Source organism: Piliocolobus tephrosceles, chromosome 14, assembly GCF_002776525.5.
Source record: "Piliocolobus tephrosceles isolate RC106 chromosome 14, ASM277652v3, whole genome shotgun sequence".
NCBI lineage: Eukaryota > Metazoa > Chordata > Mammalia > Primates > Cercopithecidae > Piliocolobus > Piliocolobus tephrosceles.
Window position 1 is genome coordinate 7,759,370 of NC_045447.1, and position 14,356 is coordinate 7,773,725.

At 44.7% G+C, this 14,356-nt stretch overlaps 1 protein-coding gene across 3 annotated transcripts in view; it reads right to left on the reverse strand.

Moving 5' to 3' along the window:
- The window catches only part of FUBP3 (far upstream element binding protein 3), a 60,234-nt gene extending 58,097 nt beyond the window's left edge, over positions 1-2,137 (reverse strand). For all 3 annotated transcript variants that reach the window (XM_023216939.1, XM_023216940.1, XM_023216938.1), the window contains exon 1: positions 904-2,137. In XM_023216939.1, the coding sequence (XP_023072707.1) occupies positions 904-987 (84 nt within the window). In that variant the 5' untranslated portion in view covers positions 988-2,137. The remainder of the gene's footprint in view (positions 1-903) is intronic.
- Between the last annotated feature and the right edge of the window lie 12,219 nt (positions 2,138-14,356).

Sequence of the window (14,356 nt, forward strand, 5' to 3'; positions counted from 1 at the left end):
CTTCTTCTAATACAATGACTCCTGTGGCTTTCTGTTAGGAATCAAGCAGTAATTAGTTATAGCCCAAATTTTAAAGTATCAGTGCGCTTACAATTACATAAGGAGAGAGGAGAACATAAGACACCTAACAGCGAAAGTTTAAGTGTTAGGGCTAACTTGTAAGTAAGTTTGAGATACAATTTAAGAACACGTTCTGTTCTAACGAGTATTTTTGGCAGGTCCCATATTCACTCTCTAGGGAAGCCTGGAGCCTTTTAAAACCCAGTTAATTTAACTCTGACAAAATGCACGACATTGTCAGACAGTAAAGTTTCAATGTCGGAATGAGGCCATATCATTCTCCCAAGCAGAGGCAAGACTGCCATGGAAATTTCTGCCTCTTAGGGACCACCCCCACACATGTAACACCTCCCTCTCCCCCCCTCCAAAGAGCACCCTCACATATAAGATGCCCTCGAGTTCCTTCTATTCAACGCAAAGTCTAAAGACGTTGTTCCCCAAGTTTTAACAAGCTACTGGGCGTGAGACAGCTGCTTTACGTCTACACCCAGATCTTCCCCATGGGCTTCCCGGACCCCTCCCCTCGCGAGGTTCAGAACCCCGCGCTGGCTACACTGTGGGTCCACGCTGGCCGCTGGGGCACGATGAGGCCAGAAGCTCTAGGCAAATCCTTTCCCAGCGACTTCAAGCACCTGGGAGACCCGCCCGACAGGTCGGGCCTGGGCCTCGCAGTGGCGCCTTATCCCCCTGGCTCCTCCTGGCTGTAGGAACCCCACCGAACTGCCCGGCCTGGCTGAGACGTCGGTTGAGGCTGCCTCCCGCCCCCAGGCCCGAACTCCGCTTCCCCGCCCGCCAGGCCCCGCCTCGGGATCTCGTGTTCCTACCAGCCGGCTGCGCCCGTACCTGTCGGACCCGGTGCAGGGCGTCCACGAAGCCCTCGGCCTTCATCCCGACAGGAGCACTCTGCCCCTGCACCAGCTCCGCCATTACCGCCCCCGCCGCCGTCGCCCCCGCAGCCGACGCCGCCGCTTGGCTCCCCGGTCCGGCCTCCCGCTCTGCTTGGGGACCCGTAGCCGGAAAAGGAAAGTCGCTCTACTTCCGGCGGAAGGGAAGCCGGGACTCTCGCCGCTCTCAGCTAGAGGAGCCGCGTCTGCGGGGGCGGGGTCAGGGCACGTGACCTTCGACCGATCGGACGTCGGGGCGAGAAGGCAGCGCCGGGGTGGGTTCAGATCGCCAGGCGGCCGTCGGTCTCCAGGGTACGGTCGCGACCCTTCCCTTCCCGGGCGAGATTTGGTCCAGGATCGTCGATGGCGTCTTGACAGGTCCCTGAGGCTCGGATGTGGTCCCGAGGTGTCCTCTGTCGGCCGTTTGGAATCGCAAAGGGACTGACGTGGCTCTCCCAAGACGACACCCTGAACGTGGTTCATCAAAAGCCTGGTCCTGGGCAGCCCCTCCCTAAAATGGCTATTAGTTGGAAAGTTGGGGGCTGAGCGCTTTGAAATGGCATTGGGACGGCACCACAGAATGTCAGCGTCCCACGTTTGCGGGGAGTCCTGGGCCCCAGTTCTTACACTGCAGTTTGCATGAGGATGGGCTGCCTCCACTTCCGCCTGGGGCTGCCTGGTGACGCCCCCAGGAGGGACGCGCCCCCTGAAAAGCCAGCGTGGTGTCAACTCTGGGACTCTGGAGGTGCAGGAAATACCACAGGATCATCATTACTCCCATGCCTGCTGAGTCAAAACTGTATTGCAGGAGGCTTCTTGCAACGCCCATGTAACTTTAATGGAAGTGACTAGGTATAGCTGTTCTACAGCAAGGAAGGAATCTTAGTGCTAGAATTCAGTTGAGCCTTTGAGTTGGCTCTTCTTACAAGTGAGCAAACAAGTAACAAGGTTTGGGAGGCGCCTATTTCTGTATCAGCACGATTGCCTTCGTGTGTATTATTTCCCAAGCCCTATTATGACTAGGAATTGGACTTAATGAAGAACCATGTTGTCAAACATTTTATGCCCATCTTGAAGTTGTGAAAGAAGATGAGCACCAAGAAAAGGAAATAAATAAATAAAATCCAATATGGGCCGGGTGCGGTACCTCACGCCTGTAATCTTAGCAGTTTGGGAGGCCAAGGCAGGCAGAACTCTTGAGCCCAGAAGTTCAAGACCAGCCTGGGCAGCATAGTGAGACCCCGTCTCTACAAAAAATATAATTAGCCGGGCATGGTGGCATACACCTGTAGTCCCAGCCCCTTGGGAGGCCAGAGGGGGAGGATCACCTGAGCCCCGGAGGTCAAGGCTGCAGTGAGCTATGATCCCACCACTGCAGTACAGCCTGACAGAGCAAGACGCTTTCTTGGGGAAAAAAGTCCCATATGACTTTCCTTGATGACCCCACCTTCACCCCTCACTGTGTCATTATGCCAAGAGAGGTTTGGGCATTCTAAAGAAGTATGAGGAATACTTGATCAATAACATAGCATAGTTCTTTATTTGTGAATGACTTCTCTCCTAGACTACGAGTTACTTTAGAACAGAGGCTTACTTCTCCCTTATCCCTAGGGTTTGGCACATGGTAGGTGCTTAGTAAACTTATTTTGTATTCAATAATGCCGAATAGAATAATTCATAAATTATGGGAAAATAAAAGAATTTGGCAAAATTGCAAGATTGAAGATCACTTTCAGGAAAAATGTTTCAACCCCTGCTCAAAAGTACATAGCTTGCTGTGTTGTTGAAGTGCCAGCATGAGGAGGATCATGCCAACACATCCATTTATTGCCCATTCTGGGTGTGTTGAGCGTTTTAACTTTGCCGTGCTTCTAAAAATCAAGGAATGGCAATGGTATCAACTTTCATGAACACAGTTGTTCACGTGAACCCAATATCAGTGATAACTTCTGTTTTGAATTTTTAAAATATATCTCTGAGGTTAGAATGTTGATTCATGCATATTCCAGCTGGCTTTCCCTATGAGTATAAATAGTGAAAACAAGGCTATTGGCCCAAATATAAGTTATATTTCAAGGTTTGGTCCAAAGACCAGAGAATCTGTAAGTAGGAAGATAGAATTTTGTTTCCCTCTCTTTTACTGGTTGAGTAACTTTGAACAGGTCACTTATATTTGGGGGCATAGAAGATGCAGATGACCCTGTCATGTCCACTGTTAATTGTTCTACTAACACCCTAGACTTCATCACCTTATTATAGCACCTATCACAGTTGCTTTTAAATCATCATGCAGTTATATGTTTATTGTCTGCCTTTTCCCCTAGAATAAAGCATCTGCCGACATAAGGTCTACGTTTGTCTTGTTAATTGCTCTCCCTAGCACCAATGCCTGACATTTGATTGGCTGTCAGTATTTGTGAAATGAATGAATGAGAATGATCTTGTCCAAAGGAGACAGGGAAAGATTCTTAGAGGTTAAAAAAGAAAAATTTGGCTGGGCGTGGTTTCTCACACCTGTAATCCCAGCACTTTGGGAGGCCGAGACGGGCAGATTACCTGACGTCAGGAGTTCGAGACCAGCCTGACCAACATGGTGAAACCCCATCTCTACTAAAAATACAAAAATTAGCAAGGCGTGGTGGTGGGCACCTGGAATCCCAGCTACTTGGGAGACTGAGACAGGAGAATCACTTGAACCCGGGAGGCAGAGGTTGCAGTGAGCCAAGAAATGTGCCATTGCACTCCAGCCTCAGCAAGAAGAGCAAAACCTTGTCTAAAAAAAAAAAAAAAAAAAAAAAACCCAGGCGCAGTGGCTCACACCTGTAATCCCAGCACTTTGGGAGGCCCAGGCAGGTGGATCACCTGAGGTCAGGAGTTCAAAACCAACCTGGCCAACATAGTGAAACGCTGTCTCTATAAAAAAAATTAAAAATAAATTAGCCAGACGTGGTGGCAGGTGCCTGTAATCCCAGCTACTCGGGAAGCTGAGGCGGGAGAGTCACTTGAACCTGGGAAGTGGAGGTTGCTGTGAGCCGAGATCATGCCACTGCAGTCCAGCCTGGGCGACAGAGCAAGACTCAGTCTGAAAAAAAAAAGAAAAGAAAAATCCACATACTGTGGTTGTGAGTAGTTTTGCAAACCATTCCTATTGATAACATTGCAATGCCTCTAGATACCACCAACTAGAAGCCACGCTAAAATGAAATTGTATCAATAAGGAGAGTCTAGGTTATGCTACAGTAACAAGGCTTAAAACCTCAGTAGCTTACAACAATACAGGTTATTTCTCACTTGATACATGAACATGGTGGTGCCTCCATACATGTCCTATTTAGTCTTCAGCCAAGGCTGATAGCAGCCTCTGTCTAGAACATTAAACTTCATCAGGGCAGAGGAAGAAGCAAGTGACAAAGCACGAACTGGTTTTTAAAGCTTCTGCCTCAAGTGCTAGGCACTACTTTTGTTCATGTTTTATTGGTTGAAGAATGTGTGCCTGTTGTCAATAGGATGCAGAAGTATGAAGCATACATTGGCTTTTAAAGCTTTGCCTAGAAGTGAGTGGCATATGGCACTTCTGCTCACGTTTAATTGGTCAAAGCAATCCGTGGCCAAGCACTGATCAAGTGGCAGAGAAATATAGTCTATCTCCAGGGAGAAACAGCAAATATGTTTGAATAGTAACATGATTTTTCAAATAAATCAAGAGAAAAAAATAAGCATGGAGAATGTTGTACAGTAGATTTTAAAGGATATAACATGGGTGGTTTCCAGGATTCATTAACTACCCTAAAGACCCTCAGCATCCGGTCATTTGTAATTTGGGGAAGCTTTGCATTGCCATCCCAAGATCTGCGTTGTTTGTATCTCTGAGGCAGAAATAGCTTGTAGCAATAAATCGTGAGTGAGAGGATTCTCCATTTAGATATTTTAACAGGTCCCCAGACCAGACCTCTTCCAACGTCAAGCGTCCACTGGAATTTCAAGTGCAGACTAAACAGTATGTCAGCATGAAATCTGAAAATTTTAAAATAGAATTATGAAGACTCTCCAACACTGACTGAGAGATACAGGCATGTCTTGGAGCAATAGGAGTGATCCAATTATCGGAATAGTGCTGTTTGTCTTAGTATCAGAGAGTAAATTAGAATCTACCTTTAATAGGGAATGCATATGTGTGTGTGTGTGTGTGTGTGTGTGTGTGTATATGTAATTGTCACTTAGTGATGGGACTATGTTCTGAGAAATACATCACTGTGTGAACATCTCAGAGCATACTTACACAAACCAAGATAGTATAGCCTACTACAACACCTAGGCTATATGGTGTAGGCTATTGCTCCTAGGTTACAAACCTGTACAGCATGGTACTATGTGAACTACTGTAGGCGGTTGTAACATAATGGTAGGTATTTGTGGATCTAAACATATCTAAACATAGAAAGGATCCAGTAAAAATACAGTATTATAATCTTTTTTTTTTTTTTTTTTTTTTTGACGGAATCTTGCTCTGTCTCCCAGGCTGGAGTGCAGTGGCATGATCTTGGCTCACTGCAACGTCCACCTCCCGGCTTCAAGCAATTGTCTCTGCCTCAGCCTTCCAGGTAGCTGGGATCACAGGTACCCACCACCACACCCAGCTAATTTTTGTATTTTTAGTAGAGACGAGGTTTCGCCATGTTGGCCAGGCTGGTCTCGAACTCCTGACCTCAGGTGATCCACGCGCCTCGGCCTCCCGAAGTGCTGGGATTATAGGCATAAGCCACTGTGCTAGGCCCAGTGTTATAATCTTGTGGAACCACTGTGGAATATGCTGTCCATTGTTGACAGGAACGTGACTGTATATCTCCCTGATTCCACCTTTGGCCTCGTACCACCCTGCTGGTACCACAGAGTAGTGCTACACCCTCAAGTAAGTTCTAAGAAACTTAGTAAATTTGGCTAGTAAATTTTTTGGGACCACACTTGTCCAAAACAATCTATTCGGCCTTCACACTTTAAAAACATTATTATTTTTTAATAGAGACAGGGCCTTACTATGTTGCCCGGGCCGGTCTTGAACTCCTGGGATTGGGCAATCCTTCTGCCTTGGCCTCCCAAAGTGCTGGATTATAGGCATGAGCCAACTCAGCTGGCCCCTCAAAATTAATGATGTAGCTAGTTATAGAGCTCTGGATTGTAAATAATTCTCCTTTAGAACACTGAAGGCATCTCTTATTGTCTTCTAGCATCTCATATATATATATAACACACATACATATATATACACACATACATATATGTTTGTGTAATATACAAATATATGTATGTGTGTATATATACATACATATATATATACATTATATACATATAAATATATATATACATTATATACATATATATATATTTTTTGAGATGGAGTCTCATTCTGTCACCCAGGCTGGAGTGCAGTGGTGCAATCTTGGCTCACTGCAACCTCCTCTTTCTGGGTTCAAACGATTCTCCTACCTCAGTCTCCTGAGTAGCTAAGATTACAGGCATGCACCACCATGCCTGGCTAATTTTTATATTTTTAGTAGAGACGGGGTTTTGCCATGTTGGCCAGGTTGGTCCCCAACCCTGACCTCAGATGATCTGCCCACCTTGGCTTCCCAAAGTGCTAGGATTACAGGTATGAGCCACCTCGCCTGACTCCAATATTTCTTTGAACAGTTTTATTGCTGTGCGTGGTGGCTCACTCCTGTAATCCTAGCGCATTGGGAAACCAAGCTGGGCAGATCACTTGAGGTCAAGAGTTCGAGCCTGGCCAACATGGCCAAACCCTATCTCTACTAAAAATACAAAAATTAGCCATGCATGGTGGCGCATGCTTGTAGTCCCAGCTACTCAGGAGGCTGAGGCAGGAGGATCTCCTGAACCTGGGAGGTGGAGGTTGCAGTGAGCTGAGATGGTGCCACTGCACTCCAGCCTGGGTGACAGAGCGAGACTCTGTCTCAAAAACAAAACAAAACAAAACATAACAACAACAACAACAACAAAACAAAAAACAAGAAACTGCAATCCTGCTTTCCAAAGTGGTTGTACCAGGCCAGACATGGTGACTCACCTATAACCCCAGCACTTTAGGAGGCCAAGACGGGAAGATCCCTTGAGCTCAGGAGTTTGAGACCAGCCTGGGCAACATTGTGAGACCCTCTCTCTAAAAAACAAAACAAAACAAACAAAAACAACAAAACGCTTGTACCATTTTTTAGATTTTTTCATTCTTGTAAGCAACGTGTGAACATTCCAGTTTTCCAGTTTCTTTACCTACTTGACAACATTTGAGTCTGGTCGCATTTTAAACTTTAGCCACTTTTTTTTTGAGACAAGATCTCACTCAAATGTCACCCAGGCTAGAGTGCAGTGGCGCGATCTTGGCTCACTACAACCTACACCTCCTGGGTTCAAGCAATTTGTCTGCCTCAGCCTCCTGAGTAGCTGGGACTACAGGCATGTGCCACCATGCCCGGCTAATTTTTGTATTTTTAGTAGAGATGAGGTTTCACCATATTGGCCAGGCTGGTCCTGAACTCCTGACCTTGTGACCTGCCCACCTTGGCCTCCCAAAGTGCTGGGATTACAGGTGTGAGCTACCACGCCTGGCCAACTTTAGCCATTCTAATAGGTGTTTTGTAGCATTTCATTGTGGTTTCAATTTGCATTTATTTATTTATTTATTTATTTATTTATTTATTATTTATTTATTTTTCCGAGACAGTGTTTCATTCTTGTTGCCCAGGCTGGAGTGCAATGGCAAAATCTCAGCTCACTGCAACCTCTGCATCCCAAGTTCACACAAGTCTCCTACCTCAGCCTCCCGAGTAGCTGGGATTACAGGAATGTGCCACCATGCCTGGCTAATTTTTTGTGTGTTTAGTAGAGATGGGGTTTCAGGTTGATCAGGCTGATCTCGAACTCTTGACCTCAGGTGATCCACCCGCCTCGGCCTCCCAAAATGCTTGGATTATAGGTGTGAGCCACCGCTCCTGGCCTGAATTTACATTTAATTAATAACTAATGCTGTTGAATATCTTTTTCTATGCTTATTTGCCATTTGATATTTTGTTTTGCTTTGTTTTTAGCAAACAACTCTGCTAATTTATTTGCCATTTGTAGATGTTCTCTGATGAACTGTCTGTTCAAAAGTTTTGCCCATTTTAGAAGTTGGGTTTTTAAAAAATTTGGGGGATGTTGAAGGTTCTTTATATACTGTATACAAGTCTTTTATAAAATATATGATTTGCAAATATTTTCTTTCAGTCTGTGGCTTGACTTTCTGTTCCTTTGTCTTTTGAATAGCAGAAGTTCTTCATTTCAATGATGCCCAATTTATCAATTTTTTGTTTTATGGATTGTACTTTTGGTATCTTATCTAACAAGAGAACTGTCTAGCCTAAGGTCACAAAGATTTTCTCCTATGTTTTCTTCTAGAAGTTTTATAGTTTTAGGTTTTACATTTAGGCCTATGATCCATTTTGAGTTAACTTTTGCATCAAGTGTGAGGTAGGGGTCAAGATTCTTTGTTGTTGTTGCTGTTTTGAGACAAGGTCTTGCTCTGTCATCCAGGCTGGAGTGCAGTGGCACAAACATGGCTTGCTGCAGCCTCAACCTCTAGGGCTCAAACAATCCTCCCATCTCAGCCTCCCCAGTAGTTGGGAGTATAAGCATGCACCACTACACCTGGCTTTTTTTTTTTTTTTTTTTTTTTAGTATAAATGAGGTCTCACCATCTTGCCCAGGCTGGTCTTGAACTCCTGAGTTCAAGCAGTCCTTCCACCTCAGCCTCCCAAAGTGCTGGGATTACAGGCATGAGCCACCGCACCTGGCTTCATTTTGTTGTCATAAGGATGTCTGATTGTTTCAGTATCAATTGTAAAAGAGACTATTCTTTCTTCATTGAATTGCCTTTGTACTTTCATTTAAAAAAAATGAATTAGCCACATAGGTGTAGGTCTATTTCTGGACTCTCTGTACTGTTCCGCTGACATATGTACCTATCTTTTCACCAATACCATACTGTCTTGATTACTGTAGCTTTACAGTAAATCTTAAAATCAGGTAGCATAAGTCCTTCAACTTTGTTCCTCTTTTTCAAAATTGTTTTGGCTATTCAAGTTCCTTTGTCTTAGCAAATAAATTTTAGAATTGTCTTGTTGATATCTTAAAAAATAAAATCTAGGCTGGGTGCGGTGGCTCATTCCTGTAATCCCAGCACTTTGGGAGGCTGAGGCAGGTGGATCACCTGAGGGCAGGAGTTTGAGACCAGCTTGGCCAACTAACATGGTGAAACCCTATCTCTACCAAAAATACAAAAATTAGCAGGTCGTGGTGGAGTGAGCCTATAATCCCAGCTACCTCGGAGGCTGAGGCAGGAGAATCGCTTGAACCTGGGAGGCGGAGGTTGCAGTGAGTCGAGATCACACCACTGCACTCCAGTCTGGGTGACAACAGCAAGACTCATTCTCTAAAATAAATAAATAAATAAATAAATAAATAAGTATCTATTGGGATTTTGATTGAAATAATGAATCTAGAGATCAATTTGGAGAAAATCGACATCTTAACAATAGTGTGTCTTCCAATCTATTAACATTATTTATGGCTCTATTAATTTTGGTCTTTAATTTCTGGCCCAGTGTTTTATAGTTTTTTAGCGTACAGATCCTGCATGTATTTTGTTGGATTTATACCTAAATATTTCATGGCTTTTGGTGCTGTTGTAAATGATACGTTTTAACATTTTGATCTTCAATTGTTTATTACTGATGTATAGAAATTAATTGTTTTGTTTTTGGTTTTGAGACAGAGTCTTGCTCTGTCACCCAGCCTGGAGTGCAGTAGTGCAAACACAGCTCACTACAGCCTCAACCTCCCTGGCTCAAGCAATCCTCCCATCTCAGCTTCCAGAGTGACTGGTACTACAGCCCCGTGTCACCATGCAATGATTAGTTTTTTATTTTTTAGTAGAGACAGGGTCTCACTATATTGCCCAGGCTGGTCTCAAACTCATAGGCTCAAGCAATTATCCTACTTGAGCTTCCTAAAAACGCCAGGATTACAGGCATGAACCACCATACCCAGCCTAATTGTTTTTTAGATTGAACTTCTACCCCTAAACCTTGCTAAACTCACTTATTAGTTCTAGTAGCCTTTTTGGGTCGATTTCCTGAATTTGTTTCTTTTTCTTTGAGATGCAGTTTCGCTCTTGTCGCCCAGGCTGGAGTCAAGTGGTGCCATCTTGGCTCACTGCAGCCTCCCGGGTTTAAGTGATTCTCCTGCCTCTGCTTCCCAAGTAGCTGGGACTACAGGCGACTGCCACCATACCTGGCTAACTTTTGTATTTTTAGTAAAGATGGGCTTTCACCATGTTAGCCAGGCTGGTCTCGAACCCCTGACCTCAAACTATCTGCCTGCCTTGGTCTCCCAAAGTGCTGGGATTACAAGAGTGAGTCACCTCACCGAGCCCATTTTTTTTTTTTTTCTTTGACACAGGTCTCACTGTTGCCCAGGCTGGAGTGCAGTGACGTGGACACAGCTCATTGCAGCCTTGGCATCCTGGGCTCAGGAAATCCCCCCCACCTCATCCTCCTGAGTAGCTGGGAGCACAGGAGCATCCTCCAGTGTAGCTGGGAGCACAGGTGCATGCCACCACACTCAGCTAATTTTTAAAATTTCTGTAGCAATAAAGTCTCTCCATGTTTTCCAGCCTGGTTTCAAACTCCTGGGCTCAAGTGTCTTTCGCCTCTGTCTCCTAAAGTGCTAGGAGTACAGATGTGAGTCACCACGCCTGGCCTGCAAAGACTATTGGCTTCTGCTCTGCTTTATGAGTTGCTACTCTGCCATCCAATTTGTGCCTTCTAGGATTTTTTGTTTGTTTGTTGGAGACAGAGTCTCGCTCTGTTGCCCAGGCTGGAGTGCAGTGGTGCAATCTCAGCTCACTGCAATCTCTGCCTCCCAGGTTCAAGCAATTCTCCAGCCTCAGCTTCCTGCGTAGCTGGGATTGTAGGCGCCTGCCACTGTGCCCAGCTAACTTTTATACTTTTAATAGAGATGGGGTTTCACCATGTTGATCAGGCTGATCTCAAACTCCCAACCTCAAGTGATCCACTCGCCTTGGCTTCCCAAAGTACTGGGATTACAGGCATGAGCCACTGCACCCAGCATAGAAATTTTTTTTAAATAATGTTTTTTTCATGGAGATGAGGGTCTTACCATGACGCCCAGACTGATCTTGAATTCCTGAGCTCAAGTGATCCTCCTGCCTTGGCCTCCAAAAGTGCTGGGATTATAGGTGTGAGCCACGTATCTGGCCTAGAAATGTATTAGTACTTGTCAGCTGTTGTTCTGCCTCCTATGTACTTTAATACTGTAGTTTGTTTGTTTGTTTGTTTGTTTGTTTGTTTGAAATGGAGTCGCCCTGTGTCCCAGGCTGGAGTGCTGTGGCCCAATCTCGGCTCACTGCAACCTTGGCCTCCGTGGTTCAATCAATTCTCCTGCCTCAGCCTCCCGAGTAGCTGGGATTATAGGCATGCACCATCATGCTCAATAACTTTTGTATATTTTTAGTAGAGACAGGGTTTCACCATGTTGGCGAGGCTGGTTTCAAACTCCTGACCTCAAGTGATCCGCCTGCCTTGGCCTCCCAAAGTCCTGGCCGTAGTTTTTAAACCTTTAATATTTTTACTTTCATTTTTAATGTTTTGTTTTCCCCTCATCCCTGTGATTACCTGGAGATACTTTCATTGTAATGAGGTCTTTAAACAGAAGAGTTACTACATATATTTAACTGGCTATTATAAATAGGATCAATTCTGACCATATGATATGGTCTAATTTTCTACCTTAGGCCTCTAGGTGGTCTCTCAAATCTACCCTCCAATAGTCTGAGAACATTCATCTGTACCTTGATTGCAGCAAGTAATGGTGGTGGCTGACAGGTGCTTTAGGCGGGGTTATGCCTGTGAATACAAAGCTCACTGGCTTGTGGGAAAAACTCAGCCAAAGAAATCCTTGGGAGATTGGGAATATCCCCTTCAGATCGACCAGCCCCAGCTATGGTATTTTGGTTTTATTTTGTGTATAATCTGGGAGACTTTTCACTTCGGATTGTGAGAAACTTGTTCAAGCATGACATTTGTCAAAAACTGGCTGCATATTAAATGCCAGGAAGCATACATTATTAAATAATTCATGCAAAACATGTATTGATAGCCAGGTGTGGTGGTGTGCACCTGTAATCCCAGCTACTTGGGAGGCTGAGGTGGGAGGATCGCTTTAGCCCAGGAGGTGGAGGTTGCAGACAGCCAATGTCATGCCTCTGTACTCCAGCCTGGCCAACAGAGCCAGCCCCTTTTTCAAAACAAGCAAACACACACACACACACACACACACACACACATGTACTGAGCACTTACTATGAGCCAGCTCCTGCTGGACTGGATGTTACAAGATTCAGAGGTCATTGCTGGTGTACTTAGCACAACAGTCTCAGTCCTAGTAGACATGTATTAGATGCTTAGTGAATGTAGACAAAAACAAATTATGTGTGAATGAATTTACCACATTCTGAGGCTAAAAAGATGAAAACAATGTCATGTTTTGAACATTTCTTCTCTTCGAGCTTCTGCTTACATATTTATTCCATAATGCCTGCCTACTAACTAGCTTGTACGTGCTAAACCCCACTATCTTAAATTACTACTCTCATTCTCCTGACTACCAGGCCCCAGGGTGGAATAGTACAAAAAGTATCGTTTATTTTCCAGTTCCTAGACTTCATTCCTACCTAGATTTTCCCATTCAGAATTTCAGACGAGTCTGGGGACACATTGGGGTTGGATTATTCATTTTGGGAAGGCAGGAGGTCATCTGGCTTTAGGGATTATAGTTTCTCATTTCCTGTACTAGATGGAAATCTTATGATTGTCTGAAACAAAAATTATCACTGATTGATGTAAACAAACAAAGGGATCAGGGCTGGGTGTGGTGGCTCACACCTATAATCCCAGTACTTTGGGAGGGCAAGGCAGGTGGATCACCTGAGGTCAGGAGTTCAAGACCAGCCTGGCCAACATAGCAAAACACCATCTCTACTTAAAAAAAAAAAAAAAAAAAAGGCCAGGCACAGTGGCTTAAGCCTGTAGTCCCAACACTTTGGGAGGCCCAGACGGGCGGATCACGAGGTCAGGAGATTGAGACCATCCTGGCTAACAGGGTGAAACCCCGTCTTTACTAAAAAAAATTTTAAAAACTAGCCAGGTGAAGTGGTGGGTGCCTGTAGTCCCAGCTACTCAGGAGGCTGAGGCAGGAGAATGGCGTAAACCTGGGAGGCGGAGCTTGCCGTGAGCTGAGATCCAGCCACTGCACTCCAGCCTGGGCGACGACAGAGCAAGACTCTGTCTCAAAAAAAAAAAAAAAAAAAAAAAAAATTAGCTGGGCATGGTGGCGGCTGCCTGTAATCCCAGCTACCTGGGAGGCTGAGGCAGGAGAATGCTTTGAATCTGGGAGGTGGAGGTTGCAGTGAGTCGAGAGCACACCACTGCACTCAAGCCTGGGTGACAGAGTAAGACTCTGTCTCAACAACAACAACAACAACAACAAAAAGGGATCTGTCTTACACCAATGTTCATGACGGCATTATTCACATTTGCTAAAAGGCAGAAATAATTCAAATGTCCATCAACAGATGAACAGATAAATAAAATGCGGCATATAGATACAATGGAATGTTATTCGGCCTTAAGGAATGAAATTTTGATATGCACTATAACATGGGTGAATCTTGAAAACATTATGCTAAATAAATTAAGCCAGACACAATAAAACAAGTATTGCATGATTCCACTTATACGAAGTACCTAGAGTAGTCCAATTCATAGGGACAGAAGGTAGAATAGAGGTTACCAGGCATTGGGAGGAGGGAGGAAATGGTAAGTCATTGTTTCATGCTACAGAGTCCTGTTTGTGATGATGAAAAATTCTGGAGATGGATGGTGGCGATGGTTGCATAACAATGCCAATGAATTGTACACTTAAAAATGGTTACAATGATACATTTTATGTTGTTATTATGATGATGATGATGATTATTGAGATAGAGTCTTGCTCTGTGGCCCAGGCTTCCTGGATTCTAGTGATTTTCCTGCCTCAGCCTCCCGAGTAGCTGGGACTACAGGTGCCCACCACTATGCCCAGTTGATTTTTTTTTTTGAGACGGAATCTCACTCTGTCACCCAGGCTAGAGTGCAATGGTGCAATCTCGGCTCACTGCAACCTCGGCCTCCCCGGTTGAAGCGATTCTCCTGCCTCAGCTTCCCAAGTAGCTGGGATTACAGGCACCTACCACCATGCCCAGCTAATTTTTGTATTTTTAGTAGAGACAGGGTTTCACTACA